The sequence below is a fragment of the Myotis daubentonii genome, chromosome 2, assembly GCF_963259705.1.
Source record: "Myotis daubentonii chromosome 2, mMyoDau2.1, whole genome shotgun sequence".
NCBI lineage: Eukaryota > Metazoa > Chordata > Mammalia > Chiroptera > Vespertilionidae > Myotis > Myotis daubentonii.
The window spans coordinates 64,410,734-64,434,390 of NC_081841.1; the positions used below are offsets into that span (position 1 = coordinate 64,410,734).

At 43.8% G+C, this 23,657-nt stretch overlaps 1 protein-coding gene across 5 annotated transcripts in view; it reads left to right on the forward strand.

Moving 5' to 3' along the window:
- The window catches only part of HMGA2 (high mobility group AT-hook 2), a 141,349-nt gene extending 118,344 nt beyond the window's left edge, over positions 1–23,005 (forward strand). Inside the window, exons 4-6 of one of the 5 annotated variants that reach the window (XM_059683515.1) lie at positions 4,212–4,244; positions 17,193–17,270; positions 20,048–23,005. In XM_059683515.1, coding sequence (XP_059539498.1) covers positions 4,212–4,244; positions 17,193–17,270; positions 20,048–20,095 — 159 coding nt within the window. In that variant the 3' untranslated portion in view covers positions 20,096–23,005. The other 4 variants (XM_059683516.1, XM_059683517.1, XM_059683518.1 and 1 more) reach the window with 4 other exon arrangements.
- The last annotated feature ends 652 nt before the right edge of the window (positions 23,006–23,657 follow it).

The following is a 23,657-nucleotide window of genomic DNA, read 5'->3' on the forward strand; positions in this document are numbered from 1 at the left end:
AGCCACGTCGACAAAGTGCCCAAACTCTACAAACCTACCATGTGCACCAACCTATTCGAAACGGAATCTTCAGACTTGTCTCAATAAGCAACTGGGTGGGCTTTGCTCTCCATTCAGTGGAATGGTTGTTATGAAAGCCACGCCTTTAAAAGGGATGTCCTCAGACTCGCCACAATCAATAACGGAGGAAGCGTCTCCAAGAGGGTCGGGATCTGTGGGCCTGACTCTTGTCCTGTGGGTTCACTTTTTGTCTGCAAGCCCCCGGGAGAAGCAGAGCCGGCTTCGCTGAGGGAGCAGGCTCCCCGAGCTGCGATGGCAGCAGGCGCCCTGAGACCCCGGGGAGGAGGAGAATCCAGAGGTGGAAAGCAAGGCCAGGAGGAGTCCCTATACCCCTGGATTGGATCAGATTCGACTTTTTTTTTCTTTTTTTTTTTTTTTGAAGGATGTGAATGAGTTTCCTCAGATCATTATTCAGGGGATGAAGAGGATTAGAGGACGTGGGTTTAGAAGACCGTCTTGGGGAAATCGTTTCAATTCCCTGTGCCTTAGTTTCCCTGTGAGCAAATGGACATATGAAGGCCTGGCCTCTTCCACTCACAAGGGGGCTGATGTTAAAAAACGGAAAGGATTTTAAGCTTTTATGTGGGAAATGCATGTGCAAAATATTCCTCATTTTTTTTTAGGGTGCGGGATAATACACTGCTAACCACAGTAAAGATTAACATGCATGATGGATATTCTTTGGTTCTTTGTATAAAATATATAGTGATCAGCCATGTTTGTAATGATGGGAGCCCTGAGGGGCAACTGGTTTCTGGGTAACAACATCCAGTTCTGGGCCAGGAGATGCCTCCGGGGAGACGAGCGTCTTGCCGTTTGCTCTTATCCCAGAAGATTTCCAGACAGCCGCGCGTTTCCTTTCCCTTTTTATGAATGGCAGCAGTATTGTGCTGCCGTCTGCATTTTTCTCCCAGAGCCATTCATAAAAAATAAAAACAAAATAACAACAACAGAAAACTTTCCCGGCGCAGTCTGGAGCCAGTGGGTGCCAGAGGCTGGGAAAACATCCTGGCAGCCGTCACCCCGAGCAGCATTGAGAGCCTTCAAGGGTCTGTTTGTTTGGTGAAGTGCCGTGTGGAAGGGCGGGCAGCTGGTGGAAGCTGTGTGACTCGGCCTAGGCCGGGCGCCAGGGCTGGGAGCGTTTCAGACATTGTCTTTCCCCTCATTGAAGTGTCAGGACCTAATTCATGGAAAATTGGGGGAGCTGGCAGCCCTCGCGGAGGATTTCATTGAGCCCGCAGTGTGCAGGAGTCACGTGAATGCAGGATCCTCAGCCAAGAAAGGAGGGGGCCCCGAGCAGTAGGAAGCTGTCAGCCTGCAGGAATGCGTGCGGATTTGAAGCAGTTTGGGAGTAAGTGTGCACAGGTGGGATGGCAGGAAGAAAGAGAGGAAGAAGAGCGGTGTGTTCTGACAAAGGATTCTTTTGATTCTTTTGAAATGAACACTTCTCTCCTAGCGCACACTTGGGAATCCCCAAAGGCAAGAAGTCCTCCCTGTCCTTGGTCCATTCCACCTGGAGAAAACATCATCTCGAAGCCTGGGCTTTTATCATGTCAGCTCTGCTATGATTTAACGTCAAAGGGAAGAACTTTTTTTCAGGGCACAAAAGCATTTTGCATGTCTTTTTTGTTTAGTTTGTTCCCGTCTTAGAAAAATAAGGTTCCGATGATTTTTGTAAACGTTTAATACGGCAGCGATAAAATATACATCATCACAGAAATTCCGAGAGGAAGAAAAATGAATAGGCACCCTGTCCCTTCCTTCCGCAACATAGTGCATGTATTCTAACTTCTGTTACTTGGGAGAACTGTAGCAAATTTTTTCCCCTTGGAACCATGACAGCATGTCACTCTCCACATCAGAGTGGCTCAATGGTATTCTCAAATCTCAGCGATATATAGACAGAACAAGGGAGGCTTATGGGATTCAGACAGGAGGGTGAGTACTGGAAGGAATCCATCGGAAAGTGGGGGCTTCCAGTCCGCCTTTTACAATACAAAGAATAACAGATATTTTTCTAATACTCTAATTCTTGGGAAATTAATTTAGGCTGGGTAGAAAACTTCCCTCAGGTGTTTGACTTAAAAGTGAAGAGTTTTGCTCTGCAAACAGAATTAAATAGATATAGATAGATACAGACATAAGAATTAAATAGATATATATAAACTAGGGGCCCAGTGCACGAATTCGTGCATCTTGAAAAGAACTGTGGGCCACAAGGCTGTGGTGGGCACAGGGGCGGATCTCGGCCCATCCTTCATACCCCCTCCTGGCCCCTGGTCCCCTGTCTGCTGGCAGCCCTGCTCCCGCCACTGCAGCTCCCACAAGCTGACAGCACCAGCCCCACTCGCACCCGCTGGTGGCGCAGAGTGATTGGGGCCAGCACCAGCAGTGGGTGCAAGTGGGGCCGGCACTGTCAGCAGATATGAGCAGCAGCTACTGCCCCGATTGCCCCTCAGGAGCAGGAGGAGGTGGAGAAGCCCTCAGGGGTGATTCAGGCTGGCACCAGGCACCAGCAGCGGGTGCGAGCAGCAGCTGTGGCACCAGCTGCAGGTGTGAGCAGTGGGTGGGACCGCGGCGCATGAAAGCAAAGAATTTACAGTAACCACCAGAGGCTCACCCCAATGACAGCGACCAGCCTTGGTTTGGTGTCCCCGCTCACCTGCTCCACCATCCCACCGCGGCTGACGCCTGCCAAGTTCCATGCTCTGCCTCCTGCTGCTGACGCCTGCCATGTTCCGCACGCGCCTCCTGGTGGTTAGTGCACATCATAGCAACCAGTTGTTCGGTTGTTCTGCGTTCGGTCTATTTGCATATTAGCCTTTTATTAAATAGGATAAGACATTGGTATAGATGGTACTTGCAAGTGACACCATCAAGAAAGTGAACAAACCCACCCATATTCTGATGAGACTTGTACCCAGAACGCATAAAGAACTCTTACAACTCAATATGAACAGACAAATTTTAAAATGAGCAAAAGATTTGAATAGCTATTTCTTTAAAGACGATATACAAATGGATAATAAGCACATGAAGAGATACTCAACAACATTAGTCATTAGAGAAATTCAAATCAGAACAACAATGATATTCAATTTTACACCCGTAGGATGTTTAAAAGGCAGACAGTGACAAGTTTTAGAGAAATTGGAACCCTCATGTATTGCTGGTAGGAATGTGAAATAGTGCCACTGCTTTAGAAAACTACCTGGCAGTTCTTCAAAAAGTTCAGCATAGTTACCTGTGTGACTCAGAAATTCCGCTTCTAAATATATATGTACATTTTTAAGAGAAATAAACATGTATCCACATTATAACATATATACATATGTTCATAGCAGCATTATTTATGATAGCCAAAAGGTGGGAACAACCCAAATGTCCATCAACTCGTGGATGGGTAAACAAAATGTAGTATGTTCATACAATGAAATATTATTTGGCAATGCAAAGGAAGAACCACTGATAACATGCTGCAACATGGACAATCCTAGTAAACGTGCTAAGTGAAAGCTTCCAGACCACAAAATACCATTTATTACATGCTTCCATTTACACGAAGGCAAATTTATAGAGCCAGAAAGTAGGTTAGTGGTGAGTTAGGGATGGGAGGGTGGCTAGGGAGGCAAGAAGAAATGGGGAGTGGCTGATAAAGTGTATGAGGTTTCTTTTAGATGAGGTGAAAATATTCTAAGATTAGATTGTGATGATGATTGTGAAATCCTGTGAATATACTAAAAACTTTTCATTATACACTGCATTTGTGTGAATTTTATGGTATGTGCATTAAATCTCAATAAAGCTCTTTAAAAAAAATATTAACAAATTAGGCCCGTTTCCTCCTCAAGTGTTATGGTATTCAGACAAAAAACAACAACAACAAAAAACAAAGTAAATGAAATAAGTTCATTTTGATATAGCTGGTATGCATGCCAGACTTTAATTGAGAATTGTTTTAAAAGAGATAACCTGCATTTTATTTCCTTAACATATAGAGACCATGAATAAAGAAACCTTTTGAATCTTAACATTTTTATCATTATTTGCAGAGGCATGTCTATGTTTAAAATAATGTATAATTTTTTTTCATTACATATGTTTTCTCTTAAACTATAACAGTTCTTTTTTTTGTTGTTGTTCTTTTTTAGCCACAACAAGTTGTTCAGAAGAAGCCTGCTCAGGTAAGAGATGGTCATTATGAGTTTTCCTCCCAATTAATATGAAAAGTAAAGTGAAAAACAAGTCCCCAAATTAAACCTTTAATTCATAGTTTACTGGTTGGATTACATCAACATTGCGGTATTCTTGACAGTTTGTTGTGTCCTTCAGAAAACGTCAGAAATGCACAGTTGGAGATTGTCATTAAAAACCCTACACAATCGAGACCTTTGCTTAAGTGCACCAGGCAAAGGTTTAAAAATAAAGTGTTTATTTCAGTGCCTTGTGTATAAAACGTATCAAGTTGCATGTGTTTTATCCATCCTTAAACATCTAATTGTGTTCTTTACACCCATGTTCCATTGACTTGATGTGGGACTTATTAGCTGCAAAATATTTCATGATTCATGACTGGAAACGTATCTGTTTGTTGAACAATACATAACATTAAATGATCCCCAAATGCCCCCCAGGGGAAACTGGGAAATTAAGTTACACTGGTTTTGCAGATTGATGATTCTCAGGTCTTGCTTCGATGACTGAGTCATAGTCTCTGAAGTCTTGGGATACATCAATATGAAGAACCAGCTTTCCTTCTCTTGTCCCATATGACTGGAATTCCTTGTCCTGACTGTAATCCATACTTGGAAACATAAGAATCATACTTATTGAGGAAGTATATCTTGAAGAAAGCAAAACTGAAGGATAAATTAATATATTGCCAAGTATGTGAGCTGTTATTAATGTATAAGGCTGTCCTGCTGCTCTCCCCTTCTGGGTTTAAGGAGAAGGTCAGGGGATCCAGGTGTATCATGCAGAACTAGCTGAAGTAAGTTATTAAGTAGCATCATGGGTTACCAAGTTCTTCGTAGATCTCTGTCACGTAATTTAAAATATATACGGGCCCTGGCCAGGTGGCTTAGTTGGATGGAGCGTCGTCCTGTTGGTTTGATCCCCACTCAGAGCCAGCACGGGAGGAAACTGGTAGATGTTTCTCTCTCTCTCTCTCTCTCTCTCTCTCTCTCTCTCTCTCTCTCCCCCTTCCTCTCTCTCTAAAATCAAAAAATATATTCTGAGGTGAGGATAAAAACAAAATCTATGGACTCTTTTTCCTAGAGGTTGCAAAAATGTATCTTGCCCCTGTTCTCTTAGGACAATGTCAACTTGCCTGGGAAAGATCACCCACATAATATTATGTGTTTACTGTTTTTATTTTATTTCATTAATATTTTTATTGATGTCAGAGAAGAAAGGAGAGGGAGAGAGAGAAAGAAATATCGATGAGAGAGAATCATTGATCAGCTCCCTCCTGCACACCCCACACTGGGAATTGAACCCGCAACCTGGGCACATGCCCTGACAGGGAATCGAACAGTGACCTCCTGATTCATAGGTCAACACTCAACCACTGAGCAACACTGGCCAGGCATTTTACTGTTTTTTAAGAATGCTGCTTAGAAGAGAATTGAAGCTTCTAAATATGTGTAAGCATGTAGAAAATATATATCCAAATAATTGCACATGTGCTTTAAGTAGAATAAAAGTAGAGTTACCATGGGGAAAAAAAAAATCATTCTCATGGCTGCTCCCATACCTAGAAGGTGAAAGTATTAGGAAGCACACACAAAAAAATACCGAGTGTTTGAGTATTTGTACACAATATTAAACACAATGAAATAAAAACTTGACATTTTAAGTAGGACATACCAAATATATTGAGCCTCTCACCCTTTATCAGTAAGAAAATGAAGAGAAAGTGAATTTATATTTCTGTGCATTTGAGTCAGAGGATACTGCAGTGTTCACTGTTGCATCATAGGCTGTGAACCATAGCTTAATACCCCTATGTGGTCTCTTGGCAACATCGATTCAGTTGCTATTCTTGGTGTTGCAGGGGAGATATAGCAAACGAAAACAAGTCACTGTACCTAAGAAATGTGTAATCTAGTTCAGAGGTTCTTAACCTCGCCTGCATAGTAGAATAACCTAGTGATTACACACATACACACAGTAGATCCCCCTTATCTGCAGGGGACACATACCAAGACCACCAGTGGCCTGGCCAGCGTGGCTCAGTGGTTGAGCATTGACCTATGAACCAGGAGGTCACAGGTTTGATTCCCAGTCAGGGCACATGCCCAGGTTGCGGGCTCGATGCCCAGTGTGGGATGTGCGGAAGGCAGCTGATCAATTATTCTCTCTCATCATTGATGTTTCTCTCTCTCTCCCTTCCTCTTCCTGATATCAATAAAAATATCCTTGATAAAAAAGCCTAATATGCAATTGACCAAACAGCGAACCACTGGTCACTATGATACGCACTGACCACCAGGGGGCAGTTTTGTGCACTGGCCTCTAGTATTATATTTAAAAAAGACCACTAGTGGACACCTGAAACTGGGGTAGTATTGAACCCTATTATATACTTGCACTATGGTTCCTCTTATATACACATTAGAGGCCTGGTGCACTAATTCGTGCATGGGTGGGGTCCTTTGGCCTCGCAGGCGATCAGAGCTGATTGGGGCCATCTCGCCCAGTCCCAATCAGGGCCAGTCGTGGCTAGCCAAGGGGAGGGACCATGGGGAGGGACTGCAGGAGGTTGGCTAGCTTACGGGAGGTTGGCTATGGGAGCACACTGATCACCAAGGGGACTGCTCCTTCGTTGAGTGTTTGCCCCCTGGTGGTCAGTGCATGTCATAATGACTGGTCAACTGGTCATTCTCGTGGTTTGGCCGTAACGGTCGCTTTGGCTTTTATATATATACTAGAGGCCCGGTGCACAAAAATTTCTGCACTCAGGGGGGAGGAGGGGTCCCTCAGCCCGGGCTGTGCCCTCTCGCAGTCTGGGACCCCTCAGGAGATAACGACCTGCTGGTTTAGGCCTGCTCCCGGGTGGCAGAGGGCAGGCGTAATCCCTAGGTGCAGCCCCTGGTCGGGCTCAGGGTAGGGCCGATTGGGGGGTTTGGGCGCCGCCCCCTGTCATACTCAAGGCAGGGTCTATGGGGAGGTTGCGGCACCACCCCCTGTCACTCAGAGAGCAGGGCCCATCAGGGGGTTGGAGAGCTCCCCCCTGTCACGCACAGAGCAGGGCCGATCAGGGGGTTGGGGCGCCGCCACTGTCACACTCAGGGCAGGGCTGATGGGGAGGTTATGGCTCTACCCCATCACACACAGAGCAGGGCCCGTGGAGGGGGGGTTGGGGCGCCGCCCTCTATCACCCACAGAGCAGGGCCGATCAGGGGGTTGGGGCGCCGCCATTGTCACACTCAGGGCAGGGCCAATGGGGAGGTTATGGCTCTACCCCGTCACACACAGAGCAGGGCCCATTGGGGTTGGGGCACCGCACCCTGTCACACACAGAGCAGGGCCGATCAGGGGGTTGGGGTTCCGCACCCTGTCACACACAGAGCCGCAGGGCGATCAGGGGGTTGGGGAGCTCCCCCCTATCAGGCACAGAGCAGGGCTGATCAGGGGGTTGGGGCGTCTTCCCCTGTCACGAACAGAGCAGGGCAGATAGGGAGGTTGTGGCCCCGCCCCCTGTCACACACAGAGCCGCAGGGTGATCAGTGGGTTTGGTGTTGCCCCCTGTCACGCTGATCCCGGTGCCGGGAGGCATATTACCCTTTTACTATATAGGATAGAGGCCTGATGCACGGGTGGGGGCCGGTTGGTTTGCCCTGAAGGGTGTCCTGGATCAGGGTGGGAATCCCCACTGGGGTGCCTGGCCAGCCTGGGTGAGGGGATGATGGCTGTTTGCAGCTGGTCACACACCCTTCAGGGTGGGGGTCCCCACTGGGGTTCCTGGCCATTCTGGGTGAGGAGCTGAGGGCTGTTTTCAGGCTGACAGGTGACTGAAGCTCCCAACTGCTCCTTTTTTTCTTTTTCTTTTTTATTCTGGGCCAGCTTTAGCTCTGGCTCCAGCTCTTAGGCCTCTGCTGCTGAAAGCAGGTACCTGGTTTGTTTGGGTTCTATAATCGAAACACTGTATCAACTCCAGCTCTGAGATGCCGGCGGGCTAAAAGCAGGTTTCTGGGGTTTTGTTTAGCTTCTGTATTTTTAACAATGTTTCATACTGCAAGCTCAGAGGCCGGCAGGGCAGACGGGGAACGTTGGTTTCCTCCGTCACTGAAGCAAGCAAGCCTCATGTTAGCTTCAAGCTGCCTGGCTGCTGGCCACCATCTTGGCTGGCAGTTAATTTGCATATCTCACTGATTAGCCAATGGGAAGGGTAGCGGACGTACGCTAATTACCATGTTTCTCTTTTATTAGATAGGATATATAGATACCCATGATAAAGTTTAATGTATACATTAGGCACAGTAAGAGATTAATGAATTATAAATACACAATTATAACAATACTAGAGGCCCGGTGCATGAGATTTGTGCCCTGGGGGGGGAGTCCCTCATCCCTGCCTGCACTCTCTCGCAGCCCTGGAGCCCTTAGGAGATTTCCAACTGACTGCCGCAGAGGTGGGAGAGGCTCCTGCCACTGCTGCTGTGCTCACCGGCCATGAGCCCAGCTCAGGGCTTCTGGCTGAGTGGCGCTCCCCCTGTGGGAGCGCACTGACCACCAGGGGGTAGCAGCTCCTGCCTTGAGCAACTGCCTCCTGGTGGTCAGTACGCATCATGGCAACCGTTCGTTCCACCATTCAGTTGATTTGCATATTACCCTTTTATTTTCCTATATAATAAAAGCCTAATATGCTAAGTATCCAGTCGTCCATTCAACCAAAGCATAATATGCTAATGATGTGCTAAGGCCGCTCAACTGCTCGCTATGATGTGCACTGACCACCAGAGGGCAGACAGTTGACCAGTCACTAGGACATGCACTGAACACCAGGGGACAGATGCTCTGGCTGGTAAATTAGCTTGCTGCTGGGGTCCAGCCTATTGGGACAGAGCAAGAAGGGCTGGACACTCCCTGGAGCCCTCCCGTGGTCCTTCCTCAGCTGGCCAACCTCCCACGTCCCTCTCTGGCCCTGGTCATGCACCGGTGGGGTCCCTCAGCCTGGCCTGCGCCCTCTTGCAATCCACCCCCGAGTGCACAAATTTCATGCACCAGGCCTCTAGTATAGGATATTATAATAAAATAACCATTTCAATAATCTTGATGGCTACTACGTGACTAAGCGGGGAAAGAAGGAGAGGATATTTTGGACAAAGGGATGATTCACGTCCCAGGCAGGATGGAGTAGGACAGCACAAGATTTCATCACGCTCTCAGAGCAGCACGCAATTTAAAACTTAGTTTACTTCTGAAATTTTCCATTTACTATATTAGGGCCAAGTTTGACTGCAGGTAACTGAAACCACAGAAAGCAAAACCACAATAAGAGGGCCTAAGGGTGTGTGTATATGGTATATATATATCACCGTGTATATACCATATACATTTACATGTCACCATATAAATGGTATATACACCTCATGTGGTGTGCGGCGTGTGCTGGAATCAATTGTGAGCCTCTCTTCCATGTTCTGCATTCCGCAACGACAAGTTGGTAGCTTGAAATCCACTACATTGGAAGTATTTGTACCATGGAAATTGATAAATGCTACAAATCAGGACTTTTTACTCCTGGAGAGCAAGTTGTTAAACACACCAACGGCCCCTCCCTACCGTGGTTCTGATTATTGGGTCTGACTCCAGAGTCAGTGTTTTTATGAACTCACCCAGTGATTGCAGTGTGCAGCAGGGATGAGAGTGCTCAGCAAACACACATGACACGAGGTGCGAACATTTGAAACACAGAATATCAACGTTGATGAGGTACGTGGGGGCTACAAAACGCCACATGGGGATGATTCCCGGAAGAGTTTTGATCTTGTTGTTGAGTTACAAAGGGAAAATGGAGACTAATTAGGGGAGAGATAGGAAGATCTTACAGAAGAGATGAATGACATAGTCAAAAGTGGAGAAACAGAAACAAGTCAGTCACAGGTGGAGACTGCTGAAACTGATTGCAATTGGGCAGCAACACAGTGATAAAAGTGGAATAATAAAATGTCTTCCCAAGGCAATCCGGGATACCCGAGAAGCCACAGCTGGGCCGGGTTGGTCTTCACTGACCGGTCAGCTGTCTCACAGACCCTGCTCCAGATCTGCCCTTGAAAGGAGAGTTCAGACTCAGAAACGGGGGAAAAAAAGAGCATGAGCTCATTGGGCTTCTTAATCTACATTGCCTGAGGACACAGTGATGAATTGTATAAACACGGGGACTACATGGAAGTTCATGGAGGATAATGTAAATTTTACACTGCATTCGAAAGAATCTCTTCCTTTTTCATCTGTTTCTTTCAAAAGACCCTCCCAGATGGCTTTCCCATGTGGCAGTCTGGATTACCTCAGGCTCGTATCCTTTCTTCATCAACAGTATTTGAGGGGTTACGTTTAGATCCTGTTGTGAGGTGGTGAAGATTTTAGCACAAGTAAATATTTTACAGCTAAAGGAAAGGGCTCAGCAGTGTATAAGGAGACTGGGGTTTTGCTCTCTAGCCCCATCACCGGGCAAACTAATCTCTCTGTACCCTATTTATCCACCTTTGGAATGGGATAACAACACTGCTTCCCTTACTCTCAAGAACATTTTGAGAGAGAGCGTTGTTATACTGTGACTTATTTTGGGGTGCTAGGTGTGAGTTTTTATTTCCAGAGGTGGATATTCTTGAAAATTCTAAAATTCTAATTCATTTAAAACTACTATCCTTTTTACCGCAAGTGTTTTTATTGCTTGTTTTAAAATAAGGATGTTTTTAAACTAGGGGGAAATTTTATAGTAATTGCTACATCCTATCTTTAGGACTAAAGCAGTCAGAATCACCTTCCCGGTACATCACGTGTATCCAGAATTACAATGGCTCTATTGTGAAGGCTGGTAAATCCCTCAAATGCTGGAACCTTCCCTGAGCTTCCAGAATGCCACATCCTGAGATGGGGATGCAGAGTGACAAAATTCACTCTGAGGAGACAAATTCAGGGTTATGACAGATCTCAAAATTTAGATGCTCATTTGTGTTTCTGTATATAAGTACATGTGTCTAGGGAGGAATAAAATTTTAAGGGGAACTCTATTGGGGGAGGCGGGGTGTGATTGAACAATCCACCAGGTACCATCAGCCGCAAACCTCAAGTGTGCTGCCTAATCCCCGATGGGAAAGTTAGTCTCTTAGAAATCTAAAGGGGAAAATCTGCAATATTCATATTAACTTTTTTAAAAATTCCAAAACCAGTAAAAACAAAAGCTTACTAAGGAACTCTACTATATTTTCATTCTTAAAGTGACAAAATCAGCAATAAATAAAAATTAACTAATTTCCTAGGTTTTAACCATTTGAAGTGGTTGAATCCTCCGCTCCATGGGCCACATTCTTAACTTCAGTAGGAAATAGTGGTAGATTTTGTTGCTGTCACCATTGTTTTAATTTTAAAAAACACTATAAATGTATCAGGTTGTCATCCTTGATTGAGGGAGCTTTGTTTCTCTAGTTTTTATTTTGATAAAAATACATTTCGCCCTGGCCTGGTGGCTTCAGTTAATGAGAGAGTTGCCTCCTGCACAGAAGGGTCTTGTGTTCGATTCCCAGTCAGGGCACATACCCAGGTTGTGGATTCGGTCCCCAGTCAGGGTGTGTACGGGAGGCAACGGATGGATGTTTCTCTGTCTCTTTCTCCCTCTCCCTTCTTCTCTCTTCTGTAATCAATGAAAAAAAGTATCCTCAGGTGAGGATTTAAAAAAATAAAGACTACGTCTCACTCTATCTCAGACTTCTAACAAAATTTTGCTGGTTTATCAGATATTAATGTTTTTTTGATTTCCCCCTTTGAAGGCTTTAAGCAGAGTTTGGAAGTGAATCCCTATATGTTATTCAGATTTTTTTTTCCTCACCAGAGCCCTACCCACAGGATAAACACAGGTTTTTAAAATCCCAACAGTTATCCTTCCTTTCCACCCAATTTCCTCATTGTTGGCAGCCCTGGCAAGCTACACCTCTAGCAATTAAGACAGGTATAAACCCATTCCCTTTCCCCTTCCCAGTGAGAGAACTGGCAAATGTTCTGTTTCTGAAAGATTGGAAACATGCTCTCTGTTTCAAAATAAGAGTTTTTACCTGCAAATACCATCTCCTGCGGGCGGTGTGTATCAGGGAGGAGAAACCTCTGTAAGCCTTGGTTATCAGGAGGGGTTTTTGTTGTTTTTTTTCTCCCCTTCAAAAAAAAAAAAGTTGAATGTTTTTACAGAGACTTCAAGGGCAGTTTTAAGGATGTTTATATTTCAGACAACCTAAACATTGTTTGGAGCAAAATGAGAGATTTCATTTGGGGACAAGCAAGTTGATGAATTGCAGTCAGCATCGTGTTCTCAAAGAAGGCATTTTTACTGGGGGCTTTTAGTCTAGACATGCTGAGGAAGAAGGAGGAAGGAGAAAGAGGGGTGAGCATTCTCACTCTAACACTCATCTTTTACATGGCACCTTGGCCAATGCAATAAATAGTTCATAATAAATCAGACTTGCAAATAGTCCGTCTTGTGCTCACTCGGGAAGCCTAGTGATTTACATTGCCTAAGTCATAAAGAACACTGATTTATTTTCCTACTTAGGCTCTTTCAAGCTGGTAAAACATTTTGTGGGCCAGTAAATGTTTGGTACCAACTGGTAAAACATGAAGAATTATATCAAAGTCCACCCTGAGTGGCACTGTTTTGCTGTATAGGAAATACTGTTTTATTTCGCCCCTGACCTCTGGCATTGCAAAGGTCAAGGGAAAGGGAGAGCGCAAAGTAGAAACCAACGTTTAACCCTACAATAAAGTAGCTCCAGGACATAACAGCACAGGAGCAGGGCAGAGGAAACATATCAACATGATTATTAACTGTAAACATATGGAGTAATTAGCTCACAGTGGTAACAGAGGAACATTGGCAAGATGAATCTAGCGGTGTGTGGGCAGCGAATGTCTTATAGAGACATAAACTTCTAACAGAAGTGAGAGAATATCACCCAATTTGGGGAAATATATAAAACTCCAAAAGGAAAAATTTAGTGTTTCTGGACTTGACAGATTTCATAGAGTTTTTAAAAGTGTAATTGTTTTTAACGGTGTGGTGAAGTCTGTGTGTTAGACTGGAAATAAAATGCCAATGACTGCCTGCTTTTTCTCTGCATTCTGATGTGAGTTGGATATAAAGCAACATATTTATTAAATATGTAAGCTTCCTTATTATTAGCCAAACTTGCTGACCCAAATTAATATAAATAATTGTAATCCTTAATTTTTAATACAAATATGTTGCTTTATCCAGGTACTTCCTTTACATTCAGGAAATGTTTGCTGGACACCCAGATGTCCATTAAATAATTACTTGTTGACATACTATTGTTACTGATATTTTCATAATCTTACTCAAAAGTCCTAGGATAATGACAAATGATTGGTGTAGTCATGGTTAAAATCCAGAAATTTTCTGTTCCCTGGCAACCAATACAAGTTATGCAAAGTTTTATACACATAGAAAACAAAAAAGGTTTCTTCTAGTCTATTCATCAGTAAACACACCTGGAATATAACCATTAAGCAGCCTTCACCACAACCATTTTTTAAAAGTACTTTGCACAAAAACAAGAATATTCCTCAACAGTTTGGGAACTGTTGAAATAAATTTCCTCCTTCTGAGTGCTTCCTTCATGCAAAAATCCTTCTGCTATATCTTTAGTTATTTTTTTATATGTGAGGTTCCTTCAATGAGAATTAGAACTGGCCTGGAAAGTTGATCAAGCTGCCCTAGCTGGTTTGGCTCAGTGGATAGAGCGTCGGCCTGCAGACTTGATGGGTCCCGGGTTCGATTCCAGTCAAGGGCACATGCTCAGGTTGCCGGCTCGATCCCCAGTAGGGGGCATGCAGGAGGCAGCCGATCAATGATTCCTTCTCATCATTGATGTTTCTATCTTTCTCTTCCTCTCTGAAATCAATGAAAATATATAAAATAATTTAAAAATAGAAAGTTGATCAAGCTCATGATCCTCAGAAATCATGGCTTACAGGATCCTGAAACTTGCAATCAGTTTAAACATAAAATGATTTTCCTCTCTGAAAAAAAAAAATGTGACTCCCTTCTGGAGGCATTTTTATATATTCCTTCCTCCCAGGAAAGGACTTTGCAGTATTCTAGGGATCTGTGGCCTCTGTTTGCCGTATTTCCAGTGAAGGAACTCTGATCAAGGGCAAAGGAGACAGACAGAAGTGCATTTTAGAAACTTAAGATGTCTTACGTTTGTTTTTCTTTCTCAAGAAAATCTATTATTGGATCACAGGTAAAGAAATAAAACAGGATGAATAGCTGTAATTAATAATCATAGTTCCCCACTTATAGTCTTACAAGATTTTTACTTTTATTTTTTCCTTCAAAATTTTCCCCTTTGGTTGTCACATTTTTTCCTCCCACCTTGAGTGGCAAGTAGATGGGTCTTATCCCTACTAGTATGACACAGTGGGAATAAGACAGGTTAGACAACCCGTTCATTCCAGGGTTGGTGCTATGGTCAGTGACATCTAGGACCAACCTTCTTTTTTAACCATCCCCCAATAAGACCTTTGAACTGACTGCATTAAGCTGATGGTAACACATGCAAGGAAGTCCTGATACTTCTATATTTTTATAAACATAAAGCTACAATAGAAAAAAGATGGGGGACAGCTGCCATAAACATCCCAACTTCTTATGTCTCCTTTTGCAAAACAGATTTGCCTCCTAACCTTTCCACCAGAATCAGTTGCCAGATCCTATGGTTTATATATGTTCCGTTTAATGTATTTTTTATAAACCTAATATAAAGTTTTCCTAGTTGGAGGAAGTAATCACTTCCCATTAAGTCAAACAGTCCCAATCCATTGGAAGTTAAAATATCTGACAGAGAAATAGAAACACTCAGCTTTGTGGTCTGGTGGGTCGAGACAGAATGGTGGTTGGTTTCTGGTCATTGCTGCCAACGAGGAGAGCCCATTATTTCTGCTCTGGCAGGACTGGCTCAAGATAGTCGTGGACATGAAAATATCTTAAAGGTGTCATTCCAAGTCCTTAAGGAATTAAACATATTAAGATAACAAAAGGATGATGTCATGAAACCATTTCTAAATTATCAGATATTTGTAGGGTTTGGGGGGTTTTTTGCAAGGTAACTTAAATTAAAAATCTTGTGTTTTTATCCTGCAACATCTTATAGTAAACGTTGCAGAATTCTTTGCAATCAAGGGGGAAAAATAGACGGATTGATTGAAGCCAACACAGACTCCTTACTACACACAAAGAGGGACATCCTGGTGACACAACTCCTCAAGTTTGCAGGCAGGCTATTTCGTGATTCTATTTAGGGTTCAGTGGCCTCCCACTACAGACCTGCTATTTAGTCTGCACATGAAAATTAAACCCAGATACTGAGCTTTCCTCCAGCTCCACCCCTACCCATGGCTCTGTGGTGAGATCTAGGATTCAACTCTTAAAACATCTTAAAATTCCATCAAGTGCCAAAACTGGTTTGGCTCAGTGGATAGAGCGTCGGCCTGCAGACTGAAAGGTCCCAGGTTCGATTCCGGTCAAGGGCATGTACTTGGGTTGCGGGCACATCCCCAGTAGGAGATGTGCAGGAGGCAACTGATCGATGTTTCTCTCTCATTGATGTTTCTAACTCTCTATCCTTCTCCCTTCCTCTCTGTAAAAAATCAATAAAATATATTTAAAAAAAAAAAAATTCCACCAAGCATTAGGAGATGGGATTGGATATTGGGCTGTCTTCCTCCTCGGGATCAATCAGTGGGAGCATAACCAAAGGTATATGCCACCACGCACATTCTGTGGCATTAAAAAGAACGAATGCCATAAGTTAATTAAAATTAATGAAGATAGGTGCAAACCATATTAAAAAGAATTAAGATTAGGTGCATACGGTATTTCTAGGATGTAGTGGGTTCTTTTCTAAACTTAACCAAAGCAATGAAAGAGTTACATTTATTAAATTCCTTTTTCCCCCCATTTGCAAAAGAAAACTAAGGCAAATGAATGCAATTTTCCAATAGTCATAATAAAAAAACAGTTTTCCAACTCTGCCCACTTTCCTTTCCCGCTCATCAGTTTTGTGCCAAAAAATTCCCATGTTTCGGCCCGGTATGGTGCAGCCTCAGTTGTCTTTGTGAAATAAGTGCGTGAATGGTGTCCAGCAGTTCAGTATTTAAAGCCCTTGGTGGCTGGTGCTCATAAAAATGTCACAGTGCACTTCCATTTTGAAAAGTCCTTTTAGCCTCCATTCCAGAAGCGCCATTCCAGGACTGAGCCTTCTTTCTTTTTTTAAATATGTTTTTATTGATTTCAGAGAGGAAGGGAGAGGGAGAGAGAACTAGAAACATCAATGATGAGAGAGAATCATTGCTCGGCTACTTCCTGCATGCCCCCGACTGGGGATCGAGCCCACAACCTGAGCATGTGCCCTTGGCCGGAATCGAACCTGGGACCTTCCAGTTCGCAGTCCAATGCTCTATCCACTGAGTCAATGCTCTATCCACTGAGTCAAACCAGGCAGGGTGGACTGAGCCTTCTTGACCTGACTGCTGCTATTTGGCCTTCCCACATCCCGACAAGCCCCTATTGAAATGTATACGATTTTTGGCTACAGTATTTCTCCTTATTGCCTCAGAGCTGCTCTTGTGGGGCTACACAAACTGAGAAGCCCTTTGGCTTATGTGGCAAATATGAAGCAGTGTCAATACATATCTCAAGATGCAAGCTATGTCTACAAGAAGTTGCTTGTATGTTATGTTACTTCTACGTTAATGAAGAGGGATGGGTCTGAGGAGCCCTAGTAGCTGCTCTGCTATGAAATAAGATTCTTTGGGGACAGAAGAGCCTTCTGGGAAGTCTGCCTGGCCAGGACACAGGGCGGCTGAGAGTGGGTTTTCAATTTTCTTCCTGACAGGGAGGATTTTTCTTCTCTCAACCACATGCACACTTTGGTCACAGCAACCAAGTCCCTGGAAAGGTGAGGTTTATAGAGGTGAGTGCCATGCGCCCTGCCCACATCATCCTCGTGGCAGCCAGGCTGTCCTGTGGAGCGTGGCCGTCAGAGCTACGCGAAGAAGAGAGAGAGCTCTCCGCTACGTAGCCGATGGAGAAAACCATTGCTTTGAGCATGTGAGAGCCACACTGCTTCCAAAAGTTTAATGGAGTGTGAGCTCCCGCCCTCTGAGATCCAGTTATGGACCCAGTGCTGTAACCAACAGCTCCAAGTAGAAGCATTTCAAGGTCAGTGGAAAGATACTTTAGTAAAAGAACCGTTGTGTTGTGTTAAGAACTGAAGTAGTACGAGGGACCATCCTTTTTAGCTGAGTTCTGTCTAAGGGGTTTGAATAAACTACTTGCATATCAGGAGCTTCAAGAGCTCAAATTAAACAAAGTTTCTGGAAATGTTCTGAACAGCTGATCACATTCCATCTGCCCCGAGGTCTCTGTGAGTTCATGGCCTGAAAAATTCTGTTTTCTTCCGGATTTAAAAGAGGTTTCCAGGTAGACTAGAAACACCAGGAAATGGAGTCATTACCGTTAGATCCAGGAGGAGGGTTTCCAGCCTTACTGAGTCCTATTAATTAATTAACCAGGAGAAGAAGGAATAAAGTAATACCTGCCAGCTCTTATGCGACGGCCTGTTCCAGAGTAACACCCTCACTCCACACCGCAGGTCGGGGCCGGGTGAAGGGCATATCTGCCAAACAGCTTAGTGACTTTCTGGGGTTTAAATACTAAGTGAAAAGAGAAGGTCACGGGCAGCTGAACCTCGGCCTGTCTCTCTTTCGTCTGTCCGTGGCTTTGGTCAGGCTATATCCTCCTTTGTGGCCAGGACTCCATACAGAATCCTGGGGTCATGGCCCGTTGCCTATCAAGAGGTAGAAACGTGCTGCTGAGGAGGGTGAAGCCCGAAGTTCGGGGGTTGGGAGTAGAGGGGAGGTAGCTTCACACGTTCCACATTTCCCACATAACCCGAAGCAGACTAAACAAAACGGGTGTGAAATCTCGTGACTTGATACTGCCGTGGTTATATTTTCTAAGCTGTAACCCATTCATTGGTAGGTGTGTTTGGTCCCAGGATTTACAGCTCTCTCCATCTTGGGGGGGAAGAATGTTTGAAACCGTTTGCAAAAGGTTTGCAGTAAGCAGTGGCATGTGATTAAAGCCCAGGATGGAGTTTGTGAGTGTGTGCGCGCGCGCGTGTGTGTGCGTGAGCACGTGTGCATGCATGTGTGTGCACACATGTGTGTGCGTGTATGTGTGTGCATGTGTGTGTGCTTGTGTGTGTGCGCGCATCCATGTGAGTGAGAGCCCGCTCACGTGGGCTCTCTTCCTCCCGTTTGCTGCTTTTACGCAGAAGCGTCACACCTGGTAGCAGTTAGGAGCCCCTTCACAGCTGAAGTGTTTCAAACACTAATGAATGGGGGTTTGGTCATATAATGCAGACAAGCTCTAAGGCATGCGTTACTGAATGGTGTGCTGTGGTGACCTGGGGAAGGAAGAGAGGTATAAATTGTGTCAGTTAGCCACCCAGACAAAATGAAGCCATGTGGAAAATCAAATCTATTAAAGTATGAAGACTGCTAGAAGCTGTTTTAAGCCGGCCATTCTTAAAGGAGCTCGGTTAGCGGCCGGGGTAAATGTTTACCTCTTCTCCCAGATCTTTTTCACATGCTGTCGGAGGAGACAGTGTGCAGCATTTGATAAAAATCATCCTTTCGCTAACGACGCTTTTATCAGAAATGTTTATTGTCTCCGCTTTACCACCCATGTCCTGAGAGGTACTGCACATTTGTAAAATAAGCAAAAGGAAAGAGGACTGTGTGGCTCGAGCTGGCTTGCAAAAACTCCAACAAATTCCAGAACCACAAGGAATCAGAAAAAAAGGAAAGAGATGGAGGAATTAGATTTATATGAAGACGAAGCTCTGCGAAAACATATAAATTAGATTTTCTCTGCTTGGCCAGCCCAGCATTAAATGTTTGGTTGATGCGGACTTAGCCTTGAGAATGAGCAGTGAGGCCAAGTGTTGGTCATTGTCTTAAAATGTACTTCCATGCATATGAGACTGAGGAACCCCGTTTAGAGAGGACGTGAGGAGGCAGCTCCTGCAGCCTGAGCTCAGGCCCTGTCCTTCACTCACGCCACCACTGCTTGGTCGCGGATGCTTCAGGGCCACACACAGGTTCCGACGCCCATCTGACAGCTCTACTCCTGGCCCTACTCACCATGTAACTCTGGGTATATTGCCTTGATTTTCTCACCTGTACAATGGGAATAATAGCAGATAGTCCCTAAAAGCATCTAGTTAGTCACCATAAGAGCATCAGCTCTTATTACCAATATCTGAAGGACACCTTTATTTATGCCTAAGTAAGGGTGTCCTGGACTCTATTTTTCTTGCTTGCACGCTGGTTTTTAAAACTGATGAGTGGCATGCTGTGGGGGGAAAAGTCACCCATTTCTTTTTTACCCTAATTGGTGAGGAAGCTTCCACTGGCCTGACATTCTCTGGACTGCAAACAATTGAACTTGCTGACCAGCCACCTTGATATCAGGCCTTAAGTCAACAGGGGCTCCTGGCTGCTCTGGGGGAAAACAACACCTTGATTCCTCAGTTACCGATTTAGAAGCCCTGGGAATGCGGGGCCTGCCAATCATCCCCGTTCTCTATTGAAGCGAGCACAGTGTGTGGTGGGCACAGGTCCCCTCTGAACTGTGTAAGCGCAGCCCACGCGGTCTAATGCTTGTGGCCTTTGTGTGTTCCAGGAGGAGACTGAAGAGACATCCTCACAAGAGTCTGCAGAAGAGGATTAGGGGGCGCCCACGTTTGATTTCTACCTCAGCAGCAGTTGGATCTTTTGAAGGGAGAAGACACTGCAGTGACCACTTACTTTCTGTTGCCATGGTCTTTCCACTTTCATCTGGGGCGGGCAGGGTGGGTGGGGGAGGGGTGGGGCTCGGGGGGAGAAATCACATAACCTTAAAAAGGACTATATTAATCACCTTCTTTGTAATCCCTTCACAGTCCCAGGTTTAGTGAAAAACTGCTGTAAACACAGGGGACACCATTTAACAATGCAACTTTTACTTACTGTTTTCTTTTCTCTTAGCCTACTAATAGTTCGTTGATCTGATAAGCAGGAGTGGGTGGGTGAGAAAAGCTCTGAATCAGGTTTAGTCGATCACTGCACTGCACACAGACAAGAATCATGTCACAGCCGTGACACTGGGCATTCACGTAGGAAAGGCGCAGTGTGTGACACTGTAGCCCCCAACGCCACCCAACCCGCTCGCGTAGTGAGGCTTCTGTTTAGAACCAAAGATAGGACTAGATACGACTTCTCTCCTTTTCGTATAATCTTGTAGACACTTACTTGATGTTGTTGTTTTGGTTTTTTTTTACTCTTTTATTTCTAAACCAGACGAAATGCTGATGTGTCCTTTCATTCAGCTAACAGACAAGAAAAGATTCCGCTCATTTTTTTCAAAAGGGGAAGTAAGCACACGAGGGTTGCCAACTCCCAGATTTATGGCTGTCACACAAAGCAGTAGGGGAACCCATTGGCCCTGTCACACTCTGTCAGGAGAAACACTCATCCAGGTCGGATCTACTTCCCACAGAGCCAGATGCCATTCAGAAATACATCACACGTGTCAGCCTCCAAGCGTGGAAGGAACCTAGATAAGTAAAATCACCTTCTTTGTAATTTAATGAAAAGGTACAACAATAATGCATGATGAACTCACCTGAATTATGAGGTAGGAGCGAAATCTAAACTTCTTTTGCGATAGTTATGCTACAACTTTAAAAAAGCAAACAAAAAAAGCAATGTCTCTCTCTGCCTCTTTTCATTGTGTATCAGTTTCCGTGAAAGACCTAAATACCACTTACCTCAAACTAAGCTTATGTGTTACTTCAGGTAACGCGTTTTGACATAGGATGGTTGACTGAGGTGCTTCTCTTTGGCTTCAGTTCACCGTCTCTTCATTCAAACTGCACTTTTAGCCAGAGATGCAATATATCCCCACTACTCAATACTACCTCTGAATGTTACACTTAATTTACAGTCTAGTACTTTTTACATGCTGCTATACACAAACAATGCAAGAAAGAAAAGCAAATTTAATGGGTAGGTGATGCTAACCGCGGTTCTTTTTGTACACTTAACCCACAGTTAATGAAGCAGTCTCCTTACTGTGTTTCAGCATGGCTTTGTATTTTTCTATGTTGTTTTTTTTTTTTAATTAAAATTTTGCAAATACTTGTTTCAGCTTCTCTGCTAGATTTCTACATTAACTTGAATAGTTGTTGTTTTTTTGTTTTGTTTTGTTTTTTTAACCAAGTCGCTCCTAGGTTCTTAAGGATCATTCTCCTCAATCGCACTACACAGCACACAGAATTTGACTGTAATGTTTAAATATCATCCTCCAAGTTTGTACCTCAGATGAATTGTTTAAGGAAATGGACTAATTGACTTGCAAAGACCTACCTCCAGACTTCAAAAGGAATGAACTTGTTACTTGCAGCCTTCATTTTTGCCAACGTTTGACATAGTTCAGACTGCAGCTATCCCTAGTCAAAGCTATTTTTGTAAAAAACATTTGCTAGAGAGGAACACATTTTTACATACTTTTGCAAATAAATAAATAAAAGAAAGCCAACCTTCAAAGAAACTTGAAGCTTTGTAGGTGAGAGGCAACAAGCTTGGGCCTTTGCGATGCAATCAGAAATGTGTGTTTTTAAGATTAGTTGAATATGAGAAAATGCTTGACAAAGATTTTCATGTACTTTACACAAATGTGATTTTTGTAATATGTCTCAACCAGATTTATTTGAAGCGCTTCTTATGTAGAGTTTTATTCTTTTCTCTCCTAGTGCGTGTGCTGACTTTTTAACATGGTATTATCAACTGGGCCAGGAGGTAGTTTCTCATGAGGGCATGTGTCAGTGTGGCTTTTAGTTCCGAAGCCAAATGAAACTCAAAACCATCTCTCTTCCAGCCGCTTCAGGGAGGTAGCTTCAAAGACCGCATACCTCTCTTGGACTGGCAGATGGCTCACTGTTGTGAATCACCAGAGGAGCTATGGAGAGAATGGAAACTCAACATCACTGTTAACTGTGCATTAAATAAGCAAATAAACAGTGGCTCATAAAAATAACAGTCCCATGTCTTTGGTTGGGCCTTTCTGAAACCTCATTGGCCAGCTCGTAAAACTGACACAGTTGCTCATGTTGGCCAAACTCGGAAACCGAGCAATTTCCATCTCTGATGAAGTTACTCTTTTATTTCCTCTATGTTGTACAATCAAAACACACGACTACCTCTTAAGCCCCAGTATACCTCATTTTTCATACTGAAAAGAAAAGAAAAAAGCTTGTGGCCAATGGAACAGTAAGAACATCATAAAATTTTTATATATATAGTTTATTTTTGTGGGAGATAAATTTTATAGGACTGTTCTTCGCTGTTGTTGGTCTCGGCTAAGTAAGACTGGACATTTAACTTTTCTACCATTTCTGCATGTTTGCAGGAGAAAAGTATCAAGACGTTGAACTGCAGTTGACTTTCTCCCTGTTCCTTTGAGTGTCTTCTAACTTTATTCTCTGTTCTTCATGTAGAGTTGCTGTCTATGATTGTACTTTGAATCGCTTGCTTGTTGGAAATATTTCTCTAGTGGATTATCACTGTCTGTTCTGCACAATAAACATAACAGCCTCTGTGATCCCCATGTGTTTTGGTTCCTACTCTTTGTCATAACTCCATTAAGTCAAGTTTAGTCAAAACGGGTCAAGGAGAGAGGCCGTCCCTTTGAAAGTCTTCCTGTCGCCCTTCTGCATATTGTGCGTCCAGACTTCTACACACATTGACACAAACTTTTAAAGTATCATACTTCTTCCATCGGCTGCCCTGAAATCATCTTTCGTGGCCTGACATTTCATTCTACAAAGATGACGTCACCTTTGAAGAATTGCAGAGAAATAATAGTTTAAAACTAGAGAATTTCTAGTGAAGGCTGGCATTGACAAACTGTCAGCGAAGTAACTCACATACCAGTTATCTTTCAAGTAACATTTGCAGAGATAGGCAACAATTTGGAGAAAAGAATAAGGAATGAAAGGCACTACTACATAGGAGTCTTTCATTTCATAAATACTATAAGCAGGGGCAGAATTAGTCCACCACGTTCCAAATCACTTTGACATCTCGATTGCTGATGATGGATGAATAAATCCCGGATTCTCAAAAGGCTAAAATCTTCTGGTTGGTGCTGCTACCATTATCACGAAAACTTCTGCATTTAGCTTCTTAGGAAGGACTTGCCCATATTAAAACATCTCCTGTCAGGAAATCTATTCTCAGGTTTTACTCCACTC